Here is a 15,838-nt window from a genome sequence, read left to right as displayed (position 1 = left end):
CTCCTCTTTGTTTTTTGTGGCAACCCCTGCTTGGGTAGAACCACCATTCAAATTACTATCATCAGATGATGGATGAGACTTTGCCTGATACATATTAGATGAAATATGATATGGGAGAAGGGCACTTCCTGCCAAGGGCACTGGTATAGAAGTAACAACTCCAGAAGTACAAAACAAGGCCTGTTGTACTGTGTATTCCTTTTTATATTCCTGCATTGGTTTTGTCACCATAATTGTTTGACCATTAAAAGTAGGGGAAAACGTAGACGTCTGTGTCGATGGCACTACATTTTCTGCACTCACATACTTAATGTTATCTGTGGAAACACTAACTGCTGCCTTTGTTGTGAAGGTCACGTCAACTTGAGACAGCTCAATGAACGCTTCCTGTATTACAGATTCAGACAAATCTTTTGCATAGGACTTCACTACTTTGTCTTCATAGTCAAATGACCGACACTGTGGAGATGCAGGTGTTGGAGGATACGAAAACTGACACACTTCCATGATGCCTTCAAAAACAAGTTCTTCAGCAAGATCTGCAGCAAACCTAGCAACAGTGTTTGTAAAGATCTGCTTCTTTACATACTGTAAATCTTTTAGAGCATTTGCGAAAGCTTCACTCACCAAAAAATTAGCCAGACCACTAATGGCACGTTCTTTCAATGAAAACGCACGCTGCCTTCTCAGTTCATTAAATGCCATCTGAAAAACGGATGATGTCAATTTGACGGCTAATTGGCACAAAGCATTGGTACATGAAAAGACTCCTTTCTGTAAGTCTTTAAATGCACTGCCAAAACTTTTCTCCACAAGATCTGCTGCAAACTTCTGAATGCTATCTTTAATCATTGAGGATTTATTTTTAGATTTACTTTTTTGATCAAGGCTTCCACACTTAAGAGCTACCATTTTATTTTCTCCCTTTTTAATACCATTAATGTTGGATGTTGCATTTGTATGTTGGGTATAAAGAACCGAGCCCAGTACTTCACATGAAAGGCTATCTGCGTAATCTTCATAGGTATAATACACAGAATCATGATTTTCATGAATCCTATCTTCACCAATATCTGTTTGGCAAAAACATTCAGCAGAAGTACAGCCTCCAAGAGGACTAAAAGCAGAGGATCGAATAGGGCTAAACAAACCACTGTCTTCCCCTGATGCCTTCATTGGGCGGGGAGAATCTGGAGCATCACACAGGTTACTGTAAGGGGATTCTGGTTTACGAGGAGTTGGCTTCCTAACATTAGCTGGGAGAGCTGGACGATCAAACTTGAATTTTTGAGGATTCATTGTAGTGGTTACAGAACACAATTTTTCATGTTTGTGCCCTTTTTTTTGTGACAGCTTCCCTATGGCAGGATCTTTTAGAAATGGACAAGCAGACTCCAAAGTCTGTTCTAGTTCATCAAACTGATCAAAGCTATCGAAAAACTCACTTACTTCTGAGTCTGAATCCTCAATATCATCTTTCATCACAGGAATTTTAGGTAACTCAAGTTTTGCTTTTAAACTTTTTTGATATCCTTCTTCATCCAAGAAAATAACAGGACTTGGACTTGAGCATTCTGATTCAGACGAGTAGGCAGGAGAAGAAGAGAAAAACTGTTTCTGCACATCAGCATCACTATCTTTATCTGAAGCAGTAGATGACCTATAGAAACTCCTTTGGACCCAAGGCTCAGAAACTGATGTCGTGACTGAAGGTTTCACAGAAGGCAGTTCTTTATGTCCCAGAATACTTATTAAAGAAGCAGAAGGTTTAGCCAATGACTTCTGCCACCCAGAGCCAACCAGAACCCTGAAATCATGGGTTTCTAAACGGTGACCAGAAATAGTCTGTGAAGCAGCATCACACTGGCTCCTTAGTGCAGTAATGTTTATTCCTACAGGAAAAGAATAAAATGATTATTCTTGAACAGAATTTTTTAATTAATTTAAATCAATGGGAATAAGTAGACTTGAAGCATGAAATATTTATTTGTACTGTGTCTTCTACACTATATTGTTTAACAGGTTCATCCCAAATCATACTTAAAAGCAAGTACATGCTTTATTTTACCCCACATCTGGGAATACCTGGTCTACAGAATGCCTAGCACACTGTCGCATGTTAGAAACACTAATATTTAGGTGACTCTGTCAGCTAAGTCTGCTCAAATTTGAACTTAGGCATGTTCCAAACGCTTAATGTAATAAGGGAAACAGTACTTGAACAGTACTACCTAAATAAGAAGAGAAAGAACAAAACTAAAAACCAGATAACGATGAACTTAAAATCACAAGGAAATTAATTCCTCAATCAGAAAAAAAGATTTAGATGCTTAAACTTGATCAAATTTCAAAATAAATTTCAACTGAACAAGTCTGCCTTAAAACTTTTAAAACTGAACTTTACACCTTAATTCTCTATTTCAAGAAAAAAATCTAGTAAAGAACAAACCATCATTATATGGCTTTGAAGTCTCTTCCTCCTCTAAGTGCTCAAAGGCAGTGACAAAGTCATCTTCGATGGAAGATACTGACTGGTTAGTATCGTCATCATCTTCATTAGTGGCCTCAAGTTGGCACTTCTGATGCAAACATGTGTCCAGGGTGTACCTTATACCCATAGCATATTTACTTAGGAGACTAAAGATAAAATCAATTCTGAGTCTTGGTAATGTAGATGACACTCTCATGACACAAAGCATTCCAGGATGATGACTCTTGGGAAAGATAAAAGATGATAAGAATAATTTTAATTTCAAAATATATTATACTTATAAGACATATTACCTGGAAATGAAGCCTAGAAATAACATGATCCCATTTTAAAAAAAAAGAAGAAGAAGAAAAGAAACACATGCATCCTGAAAGGCTCCCTGGTTTTGTAATGTTTAATTCTTTTCCTCATTCTTTCTCTACAATACTTCTCACTTCTCAATCTCTTTTTCTCCCATCTTTCTCTTATCCAGGTATTCAAATTCTACCTATTCTATCTCCTTAAATGTTACAGAACCTGCTATCCATTCCTTTGACAATTATGTTTTCCTGTATTATTGTACAGTCCTGTGATTTTTCTTATTTAATCATTCACCTAGTTCACCAACTACACTGTAAACTGCTTGAGGACAGTAACCAGGTCTTAGTCTTTCTGTATCCCATTTTCTTGTAGCTTTTAGTATGATACCACATTCTCTCCTATCATAAAAGAATCATCCCCTCCTTTTACCTAAATTCCCCTAGTATTTCAATTTACAATAATGTTTATAGCTTTGATTAAAAATAGAAGTCGCCAGATTTTTCCATATTATTTTTAAAAATGTAAATATTGACAAATGACTTATTCAAAAAACTAGAAATTAGATAAAATAGCTAATCACCTCTTGTATCCTAGCAAATAAAACTAAGTATAAATGAAAAATATAATTAAGAAAATGAAGAGAGCAGTTCTACTTTTATCTATAAATCTCATAACGAACACAGTGGTATTTTATACTTCAGGGAATAAGCAATTCAAATTTTAAATATACTAATAATTCAATTTTCAGGAGGGAAAACATGCAATTCAGTTTTCTTTGCGGTATTAACAACAAAGTAACACTTAATAAAGAACTAAAAGTTCAATGTCACAAAACTAATGACCTTTTGGAAATGATGACATTTTTGTTTATAAACAAAGAACATATCTTCAGATATCCATTTTATATGGAATTTTTTAAACAAGAAAATGAGTTAAAGTATGTTCTCTAAAACATACAGCACACTATTTACACAAATTTGAAACTGGAAATAAGAGGGAAAAATTCCTATGACTTATACACAGGTAGCAGTTCAAGAAATCCAGAATTAATCAAATTTTAGAAAAAAATTAATATGTACTTGCATACCACTTATAGAGCTTCACACATGGAAAATCTAATTTAAAGCTATGACCAAAATTATTTTACCCTTCAGTGATTTCAAAGATTCTTGAGTTAGATTTCTTATGAATCATATTTCCTTGAGATGGCATTAAACAAAAAGAAACTTCACCCAAGCATTTAAAAGTTTAATACACTAAATCAAATGTCACTGTAAAATTTGCCAACAAAAACTCATTAGAAATAATATATAAAAGTTACCTGGTTTAGAGGACCATTGTTTATATCTGATGATTTATTTATATCCTTCATACAAATAATTTCATTTTCATTTAGACTGCAGAAGTGCAGTGAATTCAGAAGATCTGGGAGTTCCAAAGAAACTGCAGCCAAATCCTAATTTAAAGCAATAACACAATAAATAACACTGTAGCATAACACTTTTGTTAAAATCCCTATAATGTGGCCTTATAAAATAATCATAAGGTCTCCTGGTTAATAAATTTTCCACTTCATAATAGTTAACATACGCAGTTTCCTGGCCACAATCAATTTTGTAAAAACTCAAAAATAAAATGTACTTAAAATATTTTTAAATGACTATTTCTGTAGCCTTTTAAACATAATGATACCAAGCTATAACAAAAATTTACAGGGTTATTTCACACATCCACGACAATTCAGGCATTTAATAGTTTTTAGCTGCAAATGTCAACCTGCAGTCCTAAAGTTTAACCATGGAATTTTTCTTTTTTTTTTTTCTTTGTTTTTATTTCCATTACTCTAGGAGGTGGATCAAAAAGATCTTGCTGTGATTTATGTCAAAGAGTGTTCTTCCTATGTTTTCCTCTAAGAGTTTTATAGTGTCCAGTCTTACATTTAGGTCTCTAATCCATTTTGAGTTTATTTTTGTGTATAGTGTTAGGGAGTATTCTAATTTCATTCTTTTACATGTAGCTGTCCAGTTTTCCCAGCACCACTTATTGAAGAAACTGTCTTTTCTCCATTGTATATCTTTGCCTCCTTTGTCATAGATTAGTTGACCATAGGTGCATGGGTTTATCTCTAGGCTTTCTATCTTGTTCCATTGATCTATGTTTCTGTTTTTGTGCCAGTACTATATTGTCTTGATTACTGTAGTTTTGTAGTATAGTCTGAAGTCAGGGAGTCTGATTCCTCCAGCTCCGTTTTTTTCCCTCAAGACTGCTTTGGCTATTCGGGGTCTTTTGTGTCTCCATACAAATTTTAAGATGATCTGTTCTAGTTCTGTAAAAAATGCCATTGGTAATTTGATAGGGATTGCATTGAATCTGTAGATTGCTTTGGGTAGTATAGTCATTTTCACAATGTTGATTCTTTCAATCCAAGAACATGGTATATCTCTCCATCTGTTGGTATCATCTTTAATTTCTTTCATCAGTGTCTTATAGTTTTCTGCATACAGGTCTTTTGTCTCCTTAGGCAGGTTTATTCCTAGGTATTTTATTCTTTTTGTTGCAATGGTAAATGGGAGTGTTTCTTTAATTTCTCTTTCAGATTTTTCATCATTAGTGTATAGGAATCCAAGAGATTTCTGTGCATTAATTTTGTATCCTGCAACTTTACCAAATTCATTAATTAGCTCTAGCAGTTTTCTGGTGGCAGTTTTAGGATTCTCTATGTATAGTATCATGTCATCTGCAAACAGTGACAGTTTTACTTCTTTTCCAATTTGTATTCCTTTGATTTCTTTTTCTTCTCTGATTGCTGTGACTAAAACTTCCAAAACTATGTTGAATAACAGTGGCAAAGATGGACATCCTTGTCTCATTCCTGATCTTAGAGGAAATGCTTTCAGTTTTTCATCGTTGAGAATGATGTTTGCTGTGGGTTTGTCATATATGACCTTTATTATGTTGAGGTAGGTTCCCTCTATGCCCACTTTCTGGAGAGTTTTTATCATAAATTGGTGTTGAATTCTGTCAAAAGCTTTTTCTTCATCTATTGAGATTATCATATGGTTTTTATACTTCAATTTGTTAATATGGTGTATCACATTGATTGATTTGCATATATTGAAGAATCCTTGCATCCCTGGATAAATCCCAGTTGATCGTGGTGTATGATCTTTTTAAATGTGTTGTTGGATTCTGTTTGCTAGTATATTGTTGAGGATTTTTGCATCTATATTCATCAATGATACTGGTATGCAATTTTCTTTTTTTGTAGTGTCTTTGTCTGGTTTTGGTATCAGGGTGATGGTGGCCTCATAGAATGAGTTTGGGAGTGTTCCTTCCTCTGCAATTTTTTGGAAGAGTTTGAGAAGGATAGGTGTTAGCTCTTCTCTAAATGTTTGATAGAATTCACCTGTGAAGCCATCTGGTCCTGGACTTTTGTTTGTTGGAAGATTTTTAATCACAGTTTCAATTTCATTACCTGTGATTGGTCTGTTCATATTTTGTTTCTTCCTGGTTCAGTCTTGGAAGGTTATACCTTTCTAAGAATTTGTCCATTTCTTCCAGGTTGTCCCTTTTATTGGCATAGAGTTGCTTGTAGTAGTCTCTTAGGATGCTCTCTAGTTCTTCAGTGTCTGTTGTAACTTCTCCTTTTTCATTTCTGATTTTATTGATTTGAGTCCTCTCCGTCTTTTTCTTGATGAGTCTGGCTAATGGCTTATCAATTTTGTTTATCTTCTCAAAGAACCAGCTTTTAGTTTCATTGATCTTTGCTATTGTTTTGTTTCTATTTCATTTATTTCCACTCTGATCTTTATGATTTCGTTCCTTCTGCTAACTTTGGGTTTTGTTTGTTCTTCTTTCTCTAGTTTCTTTAGGTGTAAGGTTAGATTGTTTACTTGAGATTTTTCTTGTTTCTTTAGGTAGGCTTGTATAGCTATAAACTTCCCTCTTAGAACTGTTTTTGCTCCATCCCATAGGTTTTGGGTCGTCGTGCTTTCATTGTCATTTGTCTATAGGTATTTTTTGATTTCCTCTTTGATTTCTTCAGTGATCTCTTGGTTATTTAGTAACGTATTGTTTAGCCTCCATGTGTTTCTGTTTTTTACGTTTTTTCCCCCTGTAATTCATTTCTAATCTCACAGCATTGTGGTCAGAAAAGATGCTTGATATGATTTCAATTTTCTTAAATTTACTGAGGCTTGATTTGTGACCCAAGATGTGATCTATCCTGGAGAATGTTCCGTGTGCATTTGAGAAGAACATGTAATCTGCTGTTTTTGGATGGAATGTCCTATAAATATCAATTAAATCTATCTGGTCTATTGTGTCATTTAAAGCTTCTGTTTCCTTATTTATTTTCATTTTGGATGATCTGTCCATTGGTGTAAGTGAGGTGTTAAAGTCCCCCACTATTATTGTGTTACTGTCGATTTCCTCATTTATAGCTGTTAGCAGTTGCCTTATGTATTGAGGTGCTCCTATGTTGGGTGCATATATATTTATAATTGTTATATCTTCTTCTTGGATTGATCCCTTGATCATTATGTAGTGTCCTTCCTTTGTCTCTTGTAACATTCTTTATTTTAAAGTCTATCTTATCTGATATGAGTATAGCTACTCCAGCTTTCTTTTGATTTCCATTTGCATGGAATATCTTTTTCCATCCCCTCACTTTCAGTCTGTATGTGTTCCTAGGTCTAAAGTGGGTCTCTTGTAGACAGCATATATATGGGTCTTGTTTTTGTATCCATTCAGCAAGCCTGTGTCTTTTGGTTGGAGCATTTATTAATCCATTCACGTTTAAGGTAACTATCGATGTGTATGTTCCTATGACCATTTTCTTAATTGTTTTGGGTTTGTTTTTGTAGGTCCTTTTCTTCTCTTGCGTTTCCCACTTAGAGAAGTTCCTTTAGCATTTGTTATAGAGCTGGTTTGGTGGTGCTGAATTCTCTTAGCTTTTGCTTGTCTGTAAAGCTTTTGATTTCTCCATCAAATCTAAATGAGATCCTTGCTGGGTAGAGTAATCTTGGTTGTAGGTTCTTCCCTTTCATCACTTTAAGTATATCATGCCACTCCCTTCTGGCTTGTAGAGTTTCTGCTGAGAAATCAGCTGTTAACCTTATGGGAGTTCCCTTGTAGGTTATTTGTCGTTCTTCCCTTGCTGCTTTCAATAATTTTTCTTTGTCTTTAATTTTTGCCACTTTGATTACTATGTGTCTCTGCGTGTTTCTCGTTGGGTTTATCCTGTATGGGACTCTCTGCACTTCCTGGACTTGGGTGGCTATTTCCTTTCCCATGTTAGGGAAGTTTTCGACTATAATCTCTTCAAATATTTTCTCTGGTCCTTTCTCTCTCTCTTCTCCTTCTGGGACCCCTATAATGTGAATGTTGTTGTGTTTAATGTTGTCCCAGAGGTCTCTCAGGCTGTCTTCATTTCTTTTCATTCTTTTTTCTTTAGTCTGTTCCGCAGCAGTGAATTCCACCATTCTGTCTTCCAGGTCACTTATCCGTTCTTCTGCCTCAGTTATTCTGCTATTGATTCCTTCTAGTGTAGTTTTCATTTCAGTTATTGTATTGTTCATCTCTGTTTGTTTGTTCTTTAATTCTTCTAGGTCTTTGTTAATCATTTCTTGCATCTTCTCAGTCTTTGCCTCCACTCTTATTCCGAGGTCCTGGATCATCTTCACTATCATTATTCTGAATTCTTTTTCTGAAAGGTTGTCTGCCTCCACTTCATTTAGTTGTTTTTCTGGGGTTTTTTCTTGTTCCTTCATCTGGTATATAGCCCTCTGTCTTTTCATCTTGTCTATCTTTCTGTAAATGTGGTTTTTGTTCCACAGACTGCAGGATTGTAGTTTTTCTTGTTTCTGTTGTCTGCCCTCTGGTGGTTGAGGCTATCTAAGAGGCTTGATGGGAGGCTCTGGTCAACCATGGAATTTTTCAAATGGGATTCTTGCCTATAGAATATACTTCTTTGGAGCTTAAGTTACATATTTATAAAATCCAAGTCTATTTTTCTGCCTTTCCTCTCTAAGGTATTATATCAGACTTTACTGAAAATTTTATGAAGATGTAAAGGAAAAGAAAATGCCTTTGTTTTTCTTCTCATTTGCCCTTTTGATGTAACTGTTTTGCCCAGTTAAAAGAATTATTAACATCTTTGACCCTTCATAGGGTATTTTCCTGGTTTTATCAGTAATTCTTAAAGAGGAAGTAGAGTATGAAAGAAATATTTTGGATACTTCTTTCAGCCTTACGTTCTCGGAACTATATCTTCTCTTGTGCTTTCTGTCTAAACTATTTCTTTCAGGAAAGAGCACAATCAAGACACACAGCAGAGTTTTCATTCATCATCACCTGATATGCATTATCTTTATAAATAATGCAGTGTTGCTTCTTCTGCTAGGAGATGCTTTACTGACACAAAAGGAAGCACGGCAATCACAAATTTTAAGAAGCGGTACGAGGTGAAAAAAAGTACGCCTACAACATCTACACGAGCTTCAACTCCTCTTCACATAACTGTGGAGCTTTCCTTTGCTGATCCTAATCTCAACTGTCAGTCCCTTTATAAATACCTGCCTAAATCAAACAGGCTAAAATTTTCACAACTTTTTACAAATTTTATCTTTTAAATTTAATTCTATCTCAATTAAAAACATAAGAATATGACTGTTGAAGTTAGATTATAAAAACATCAAAATAAAAAAATAAACCGTTCAGTCTACATTATGACAGAATGGAGAAAAAGTCAGCCTGCAGTTTGCAACCTTCTCAGATAAGTGACTTTTGTGGTCTCTTAACCTAAAACTGCTTTCTGTCATAACAAGGACGCTTGGTGAAAACACTAAAAGTGAAAATGTCCAAGGCACACTCAAAAATTGATCTCAAAATGTCATCTTTTAACTTTAAATAGGAATGGTAACAGAAGAGTTTAATGTAAATTTGGGGCTAATAAGGCAAATTTTCCATGCTCTTAAAATTTGTTCCACATAATCTCTCAGGGCCCTTTCCAGTTCAATAAATCGACCATACCTGTATATGAGCAGCATCTGTTTCTTCATTAAAACCTAGAAATGTGACCTGAATAAAAAAGGAATAAAGATCCATTAAAATTTTAAAGTCTTGTCTCAATTAGACTGTTGACAGAGCTGAGAAACAGCAAAAAAAAGCACACAAAGCATTAAAATGCTGCTGTCGTGGACAGGATGATTAATTTTTTCTAAGATGATCAGAAAGTTTTTTCACCAAAGATTTGGCTCCAGAACTGAGGTTCCTAAACCTCCCCCACAGCCACTTCATTAGCCAGTTCAATCAATTCTAGTCCCCAAACGTATCTCACATGTACCCACTTCTCTCCATAGCCCCTGATGCCACTTCTCACCTGTGCACCTCCAATCCTCTCCCACCTGCCCCAGGAATTATCCTGTCATTTCCCTGTCGAAACCTTTCCAGGCTTCTCAGTGCAAAGTCCTAACACAGGGCCCAAGGCTCTGGCTTAGCTGGTGCCTTCAACTTTCCCTCACTTTCATTCATACACATGGGCCCCTTTCTGGATCCAGAACACACTAGAACATTCTTGCCTAGGGGCTTCAGAGTGGTGCCCTTTCAACCCGGATCTCTATTCCATGGATGTTTACATGCCTAGCTCCTCCTCATTCTTTAAGTTCCAACCTAAATGTCACCTCCTCAGAGAGGCCTTCCCTGGGCACCCCCAAGGCTACCTCCTGATTGACTCTTTGGGATATCATCACTTTTTTCCTTCAATGCCTTTACACAGAGATTTCTCTGCAAAAGTTTATGTAAATTAAATTACTGAAGAAAATCTAATGGCCTGAGGAAATGTCACACTATTAAGTAAAAAGGACAAGTTACAGAAATATGATATAGACTATGCACACAATTTCAACCTTATTTTTAAAAACATATGCATGGAAAATAATACTGGACGATAATATACCAAATTATAAGTGGTGATTAACTCTCAATGATGGAATTATAAGTGATCTTATTTTTCTCTACTCTTTTCCCCCATGGTTTTTTCTTTCTTAATTCACAGGATTAATGATAGTCATTTTCTTTTTTATGCTTTCAGTATTTCTTATTTTTCTATATGGATGACGTACACTTTTATAACCTGAAAAAGTATTATTTTAAAAATTTATATTCCTTTTATGTCTTTGACATCATAAGAAGAAATTTTGGTCACTTGAAGATAGACTAGTGAACTGTCTACTAAGCAAGTACTGTGACTAAAAATATGAAGCACTTAAATGGCAGCAATACAGATAATCAATTCTCAAGCATTAATGGAAAACAGCATAGTTAAAATACGAAGCAACACTCAATATACTTTAGATCTCTTTCTGATAATTAAAAAGCAAGTCAGAATCTTAGATTATTCCAGAATCTTTATTCTCATTAATTATGGGTACTACTTCACAGAAATGTTACAGTTAATTTCCAGGTGCCTAGGTAAGTTATTAACCTGCAGGAGCCTGTCTCCTCACCTATAAAACTTAAGGTAACACACCTCCTCTCCCACAGTTGTGAGGATTAATTAGATAATGTGAAGGAAAGTGCCTAGCACATCATAGGCACTTGATGACACTCAAATAACAAGACACTCAAATAACAAGTTTCCTTCCTTTCTTCAAAAAGATACTTGGAGATATCTATAGCCTAAAATGAGAAATTCCTTCTATTCTTTCAAGTTTCCTTTCACTGAATACAAAAGAGAAAATAAACTGGCATAGGGTTTTGAAGGTGCCAGCAGAAGTTTGAATTTCCCATTGATTGAGGAATGTGGGCTCAGAGGGGCACTATGTAAGCAACTGGAGAGAGACGGCTGGAAAACTGTTTGAGGGCAGAGGACACAGAAGACTTGTCACGCTTGGCAACAGCTGAGGAGATTAGGAGTGGCTTGGCTTTACTAAAATAAAGTAAAAAAGGATAAAAAAGAGGAGAACAGCCAAGAGCCACAGCACTGAGCTGATACAAAAAGAAGAGGCACAGGTCAGAGACCATTACAGGGTCTGAAAGGTGTGCTCACCATCCTATGGAACTACTTCAAATACAGTTTCTCAAGGAATATGAAAGAAAATCATTCCCAAAAATAATAATCAAGATTTTTTATTAGAACCCTGATTTCAAAAAAATTTTTTAATTCACGTGTTTATTGGTTTTGAGCTTCAATGGCCCAATACCCTATCTCTCTTCTTTGGTAACATAAATGTATTGATGGACTATGGCTATACTGTTGAAAAAAATTTAACTCCTTTTTATAGTAATAAATTCAAACAAAGGCTGGAAACGCTGATGCAACAGAGAAATAGATGAGCAAGTAGTATATCATATCCGTAAGGTGGTAAATATCTTAATTTCAAAATAAACGTACCACTCCTTTTTCATTTTGAACCAAAGCACTGAATTTAAACAACCAAGAAAACAATAACCCAAAAAATAAATATAAGAAATAAGTATATATTTTATTTCAGAGTAGAAAATTTTAGTATGAAAGTCCCAATTACTGAACATAGCAGAAATCATCTAATACAGTGCTGTGTGTCTGATGAGTGGCAGGTAATGCCTGTGCAGTGAATTAAATGTGCTCATTATAATACACTAATGTTAGCAGGTATTTAATATTTAAAACAGGTACTTCTCACACATGTATTAATGTGTAGAAATTTTAGGCATTCTAAAAATAGATGATGCAGTTCTACAAAGATACATGAAAATACATTGTGCTGCATTAGGAAAGGGTATAGAGAGTAATCTGTCAAACCTCAGTCAAACTGGCATGTTCATCCTGCTTTAAACAGTCCTCTGCTGATACACTGCATAGTTCCTTCTCACTCTGCAATAAAGACTTTACGGACTGGAACACATCTTCACTGAAGCTCTGAAAATAAAAGATATTCTTAATTTACTTAATTCTAAGACAAGGTAAAAAATCCTGGTGATGGATTAAATGAAGAGTCACTAACTTTCCAATGAATATTCACTGGAAACCTTTTGATGTAACAGAACTCAACTCAGCTGAGAGGAAGAAAGAACAAAAGGCTAAAGTAGAGCTCCACGTGTTCAACACACACATGCCACAGCCCAGTCACTCAACCCACTGGAGACCACGAGGCCCTCAGCCAGGTTCTCTCACTCTCACCCTGCACTAAAACCTAACAGATCACATGTCTGATTTCCAAGTCACTGGCAGAACAGGAGCAACAATTTATATAAGGAGACGATGTGGAAGCTAATAGTAAGGTATGCTAACAACGTGATGACTCTCATAACAAAGTTGGAGATGGAAAAAAAGAAAGAGATAATAACTCAAAACAAGGCTTTTCAGGGGTCTTAAAGCAGCTGTATGATGAAAATGAGGGAAGGCATTCCAGACTGGAAAGAGAAAGATGTCACAAGTGCAAAGAAACAGAGGGAGGAAAAAGTTACATTAAAAAATGGGGGGCTTCCCTGGTGGCGCAGTGGTTGAGAATCTGCCTGCCAATGCAGGGGACACGGGTTCGAGCCCTGGTCTGGGAAGATCCCACATGCCGCAGAGCAGCTAGGCCCGTGAGCCACAATTACTGAGCCTACACGTCTGGAGCCTGTGCTCCGCAACAAGAGAGGCCGCGATAGTGAGAGGCCCACGCACCGCGATGAAGAGTGGCCCCCGCTTGCCACAACTGGAGAAAGCCCTCGCACAGAAACGAAGACCCACACAGCCAAAAATAAATAAATAAATAAAAAATAAATGTACTAGGAATTTGAAAGATTTACATAAACTTGGAGGTGATTTCCTATCAATTAAAATAGAATTAAATTGTATTTTTAAAAAAAATTGCCTCTAAAAAAAAAAATGGGTATTAAATTTGGACATAAACAGAACATTAATTTCTCTCTACCTTCTGATTTGTTGATCTGCTCTTCTGTCAGAAATGTCCTTACTCCCCAATGTTCCCCTGTAGAAATCCTACCCATCCCAAGACCTGTGAAGATTTTCCCATCCCTTAGTCATAATAAATCTCTAAGTTCCTACTGTATTGTTTGCACATTAAGATCATTTAACCTATATCACAACATGTTATAATAACTGCTTTCATATATAGTCTTTCCTACCCATTAAACCAAATTACTGAGGTCAGAGATTGTCTTTTACTCTATTTATTTCCCCAGATTTCAGTACCTCACATACAAGATGAACGCAATAAATGTTCGCTAATTTTAATAAATTAAAAATTAGTGGAAATCTTATCTAAGGGATGCAAATATGAAATCAAAGCAATTAAGAAAAAATGCAATGTTAAATTTGAACTTTCAATATGAACTCAAGATTCTTCAGATGTATGTACTACATTTTCCCATTGATACATCATAGAAGCAATGACCCTCGGTAGCAATGAGCATACCCAGCACACAGATTTTGATTTCTAAATACCATTCACCAATTAAAAGAACTAGATCCCCCTTGACAGAATGGCTGGTTCCAGGTCTGAGGCAGAAATGTATGAAGTGTGGCTGGGACATCTTATTGTGAAAGAATGCAAGGACATGCAGATTAACTGGGTTATTTCAAAAGAACACAGAAGCCAACTTGAAGGAATTCCCATTGGCCAAATTTGGGATAATCTGAGCATCAAAAAATAAAAATGATAATGGAGTATAACAACTGAATTTAAAAAAAAAACTACAAGTCCATTAAAAGAGACAGATAAAAAGGGTGGGGATTGGGGGAGTGCGCTACTTTACATTAGAATGCTGGCTAACAGATATGAACAGAATGACAAAATTTAAAAATTCCGTTTGTAACTCCCTCCAATGTAATTACTGACTTAGGAAAGGATCATCAATTACCCTAATCCACTGGGTTAAAAGCTATTGGGGAACAAGATTCTGCAACATCACCTTACACATTATTTATTAATAGTGTTAATTACAAAGGGATTATGTGTCTTTAGATTGGAGATACCTGGTGGTTACAACTTATCTACCTGGTCAAGCCTGGCACTAAAAATATGCACTGCCTGCCTGATCTGACAGAGTGGAATGACCATGACATCATCTTTGAGGTGTTCCTGCTGAACCTAACCACAGGGAAAAACAAATGAACTCAGAATATGGGAATGTTCTACAAGATAACTGGTGCAGACTCTTCCAAAGATTTGCCATCATGAGAAAAGAATCTAGACCATTGAACTGGAGCAGACTGGGGGAGACCAAAGAAACACAATACCCAAACACAGAGTGTCAACCTCGCTTAGATCTTAGATGAGAGGCAATGAAAAAGTAACAAGGATACTTGAGACAGCTGGGGAAATCTGTGCATGGACTGCATGTTAGACAGTGTTACGGAATTAACGATTTCCTGAGGGGTGGTAATAATGCTGATGTTCTTAAGAGATGCATGCTGATATATTAAGAAGAGAAGTAAAATAATGTCTGTAGCCTACTCTCATTTAGTTTCAAAAGGGAAGTGTGTATATATGTACACACACAGAATGGGTGTGGCAAAATGTTAACAGAAAGTAAATCTAAGTGAAGAGTATATGTGGTGTTTATTGAACTGTTTTTTCCCCCAATATCTGAACATTCAAAAGTTTAAGTGATTCTGTTTTCATTAATGAGTGGAAGTTTTCAGGCTAAGATATGAACATGAACTGAAAAAAGGAAAACATATGAAATGTGAAATCTGAACATAAGCAATCATTATAAACTCATGACAGTGAAGGAACAAAGCGCAGATCTTGATTTCTAAATACTATTCAGGGGTTCTTTGGAGAAATAGCCCATTCTAGGTCCGAGGAAGGTAAAGTAGAAAGTGAAACTGGGTCAATTTTGTCCTAGAAAGCAAGGAAGCAATCAAAGAATTATGAGGCTGTGCATAACGCACATACACATAAACAGTATATAATATTTACATTCATGTATTTTTATCTAAAAGGGTTTCCAAGTATTCAAGTGAATTCAAACCAAATCTTAATCATGGGCCTAATATAAATAATGATCTGAATAAAAAAGACATTAAATTAATAGTATAAAGTTTCAGCTGCA

At 35.7% G+C, this 15,838-nt stretch overlaps 1 protein-coding gene across 1 annotated transcript; it reads right to left on the bottom strand.

Annotated features, from left to right (window-relative positions):
• Positions 1–3: 3 nt before the first annotated feature.
• LOC103001955 (A-kinase anchor protein 11) lies at positions 4–14,871 on the bottom strand (the record flags this gene model as incomplete). Its single annotated transcript, XM_057539303.1, has 6 exons — positions 4–1,892; positions 2,450–2,714; positions 4,113–4,247; positions 9,824–9,871; positions 12,576–12,692; positions 14,779–14,871. Coding segments are annotated over 6 exons (2,547 nt in total), but the record flags the coding sequence as incomplete, so codon positions are not given.
• Between the last annotated feature and the right edge of the window lie 967 nt (positions 14,872–15,838).

Source organism: Balaenoptera acutorostrata, unplaced genomic scaffold (assembly GCF_949987535.1).
Source record: "Balaenoptera acutorostrata unplaced genomic scaffold, mBalAcu1.1 scaffold_1482, whole genome shotgun sequence".
NCBI classification, from domain to species: Eukaryota; Metazoa; Chordata; class Mammalia; order Artiodactyla; family Balaenopteridae; genus Balaenoptera; species Balaenoptera acutorostrata.
This window is presented reverse-complemented; position numbering and strand designations above follow the sequence as displayed.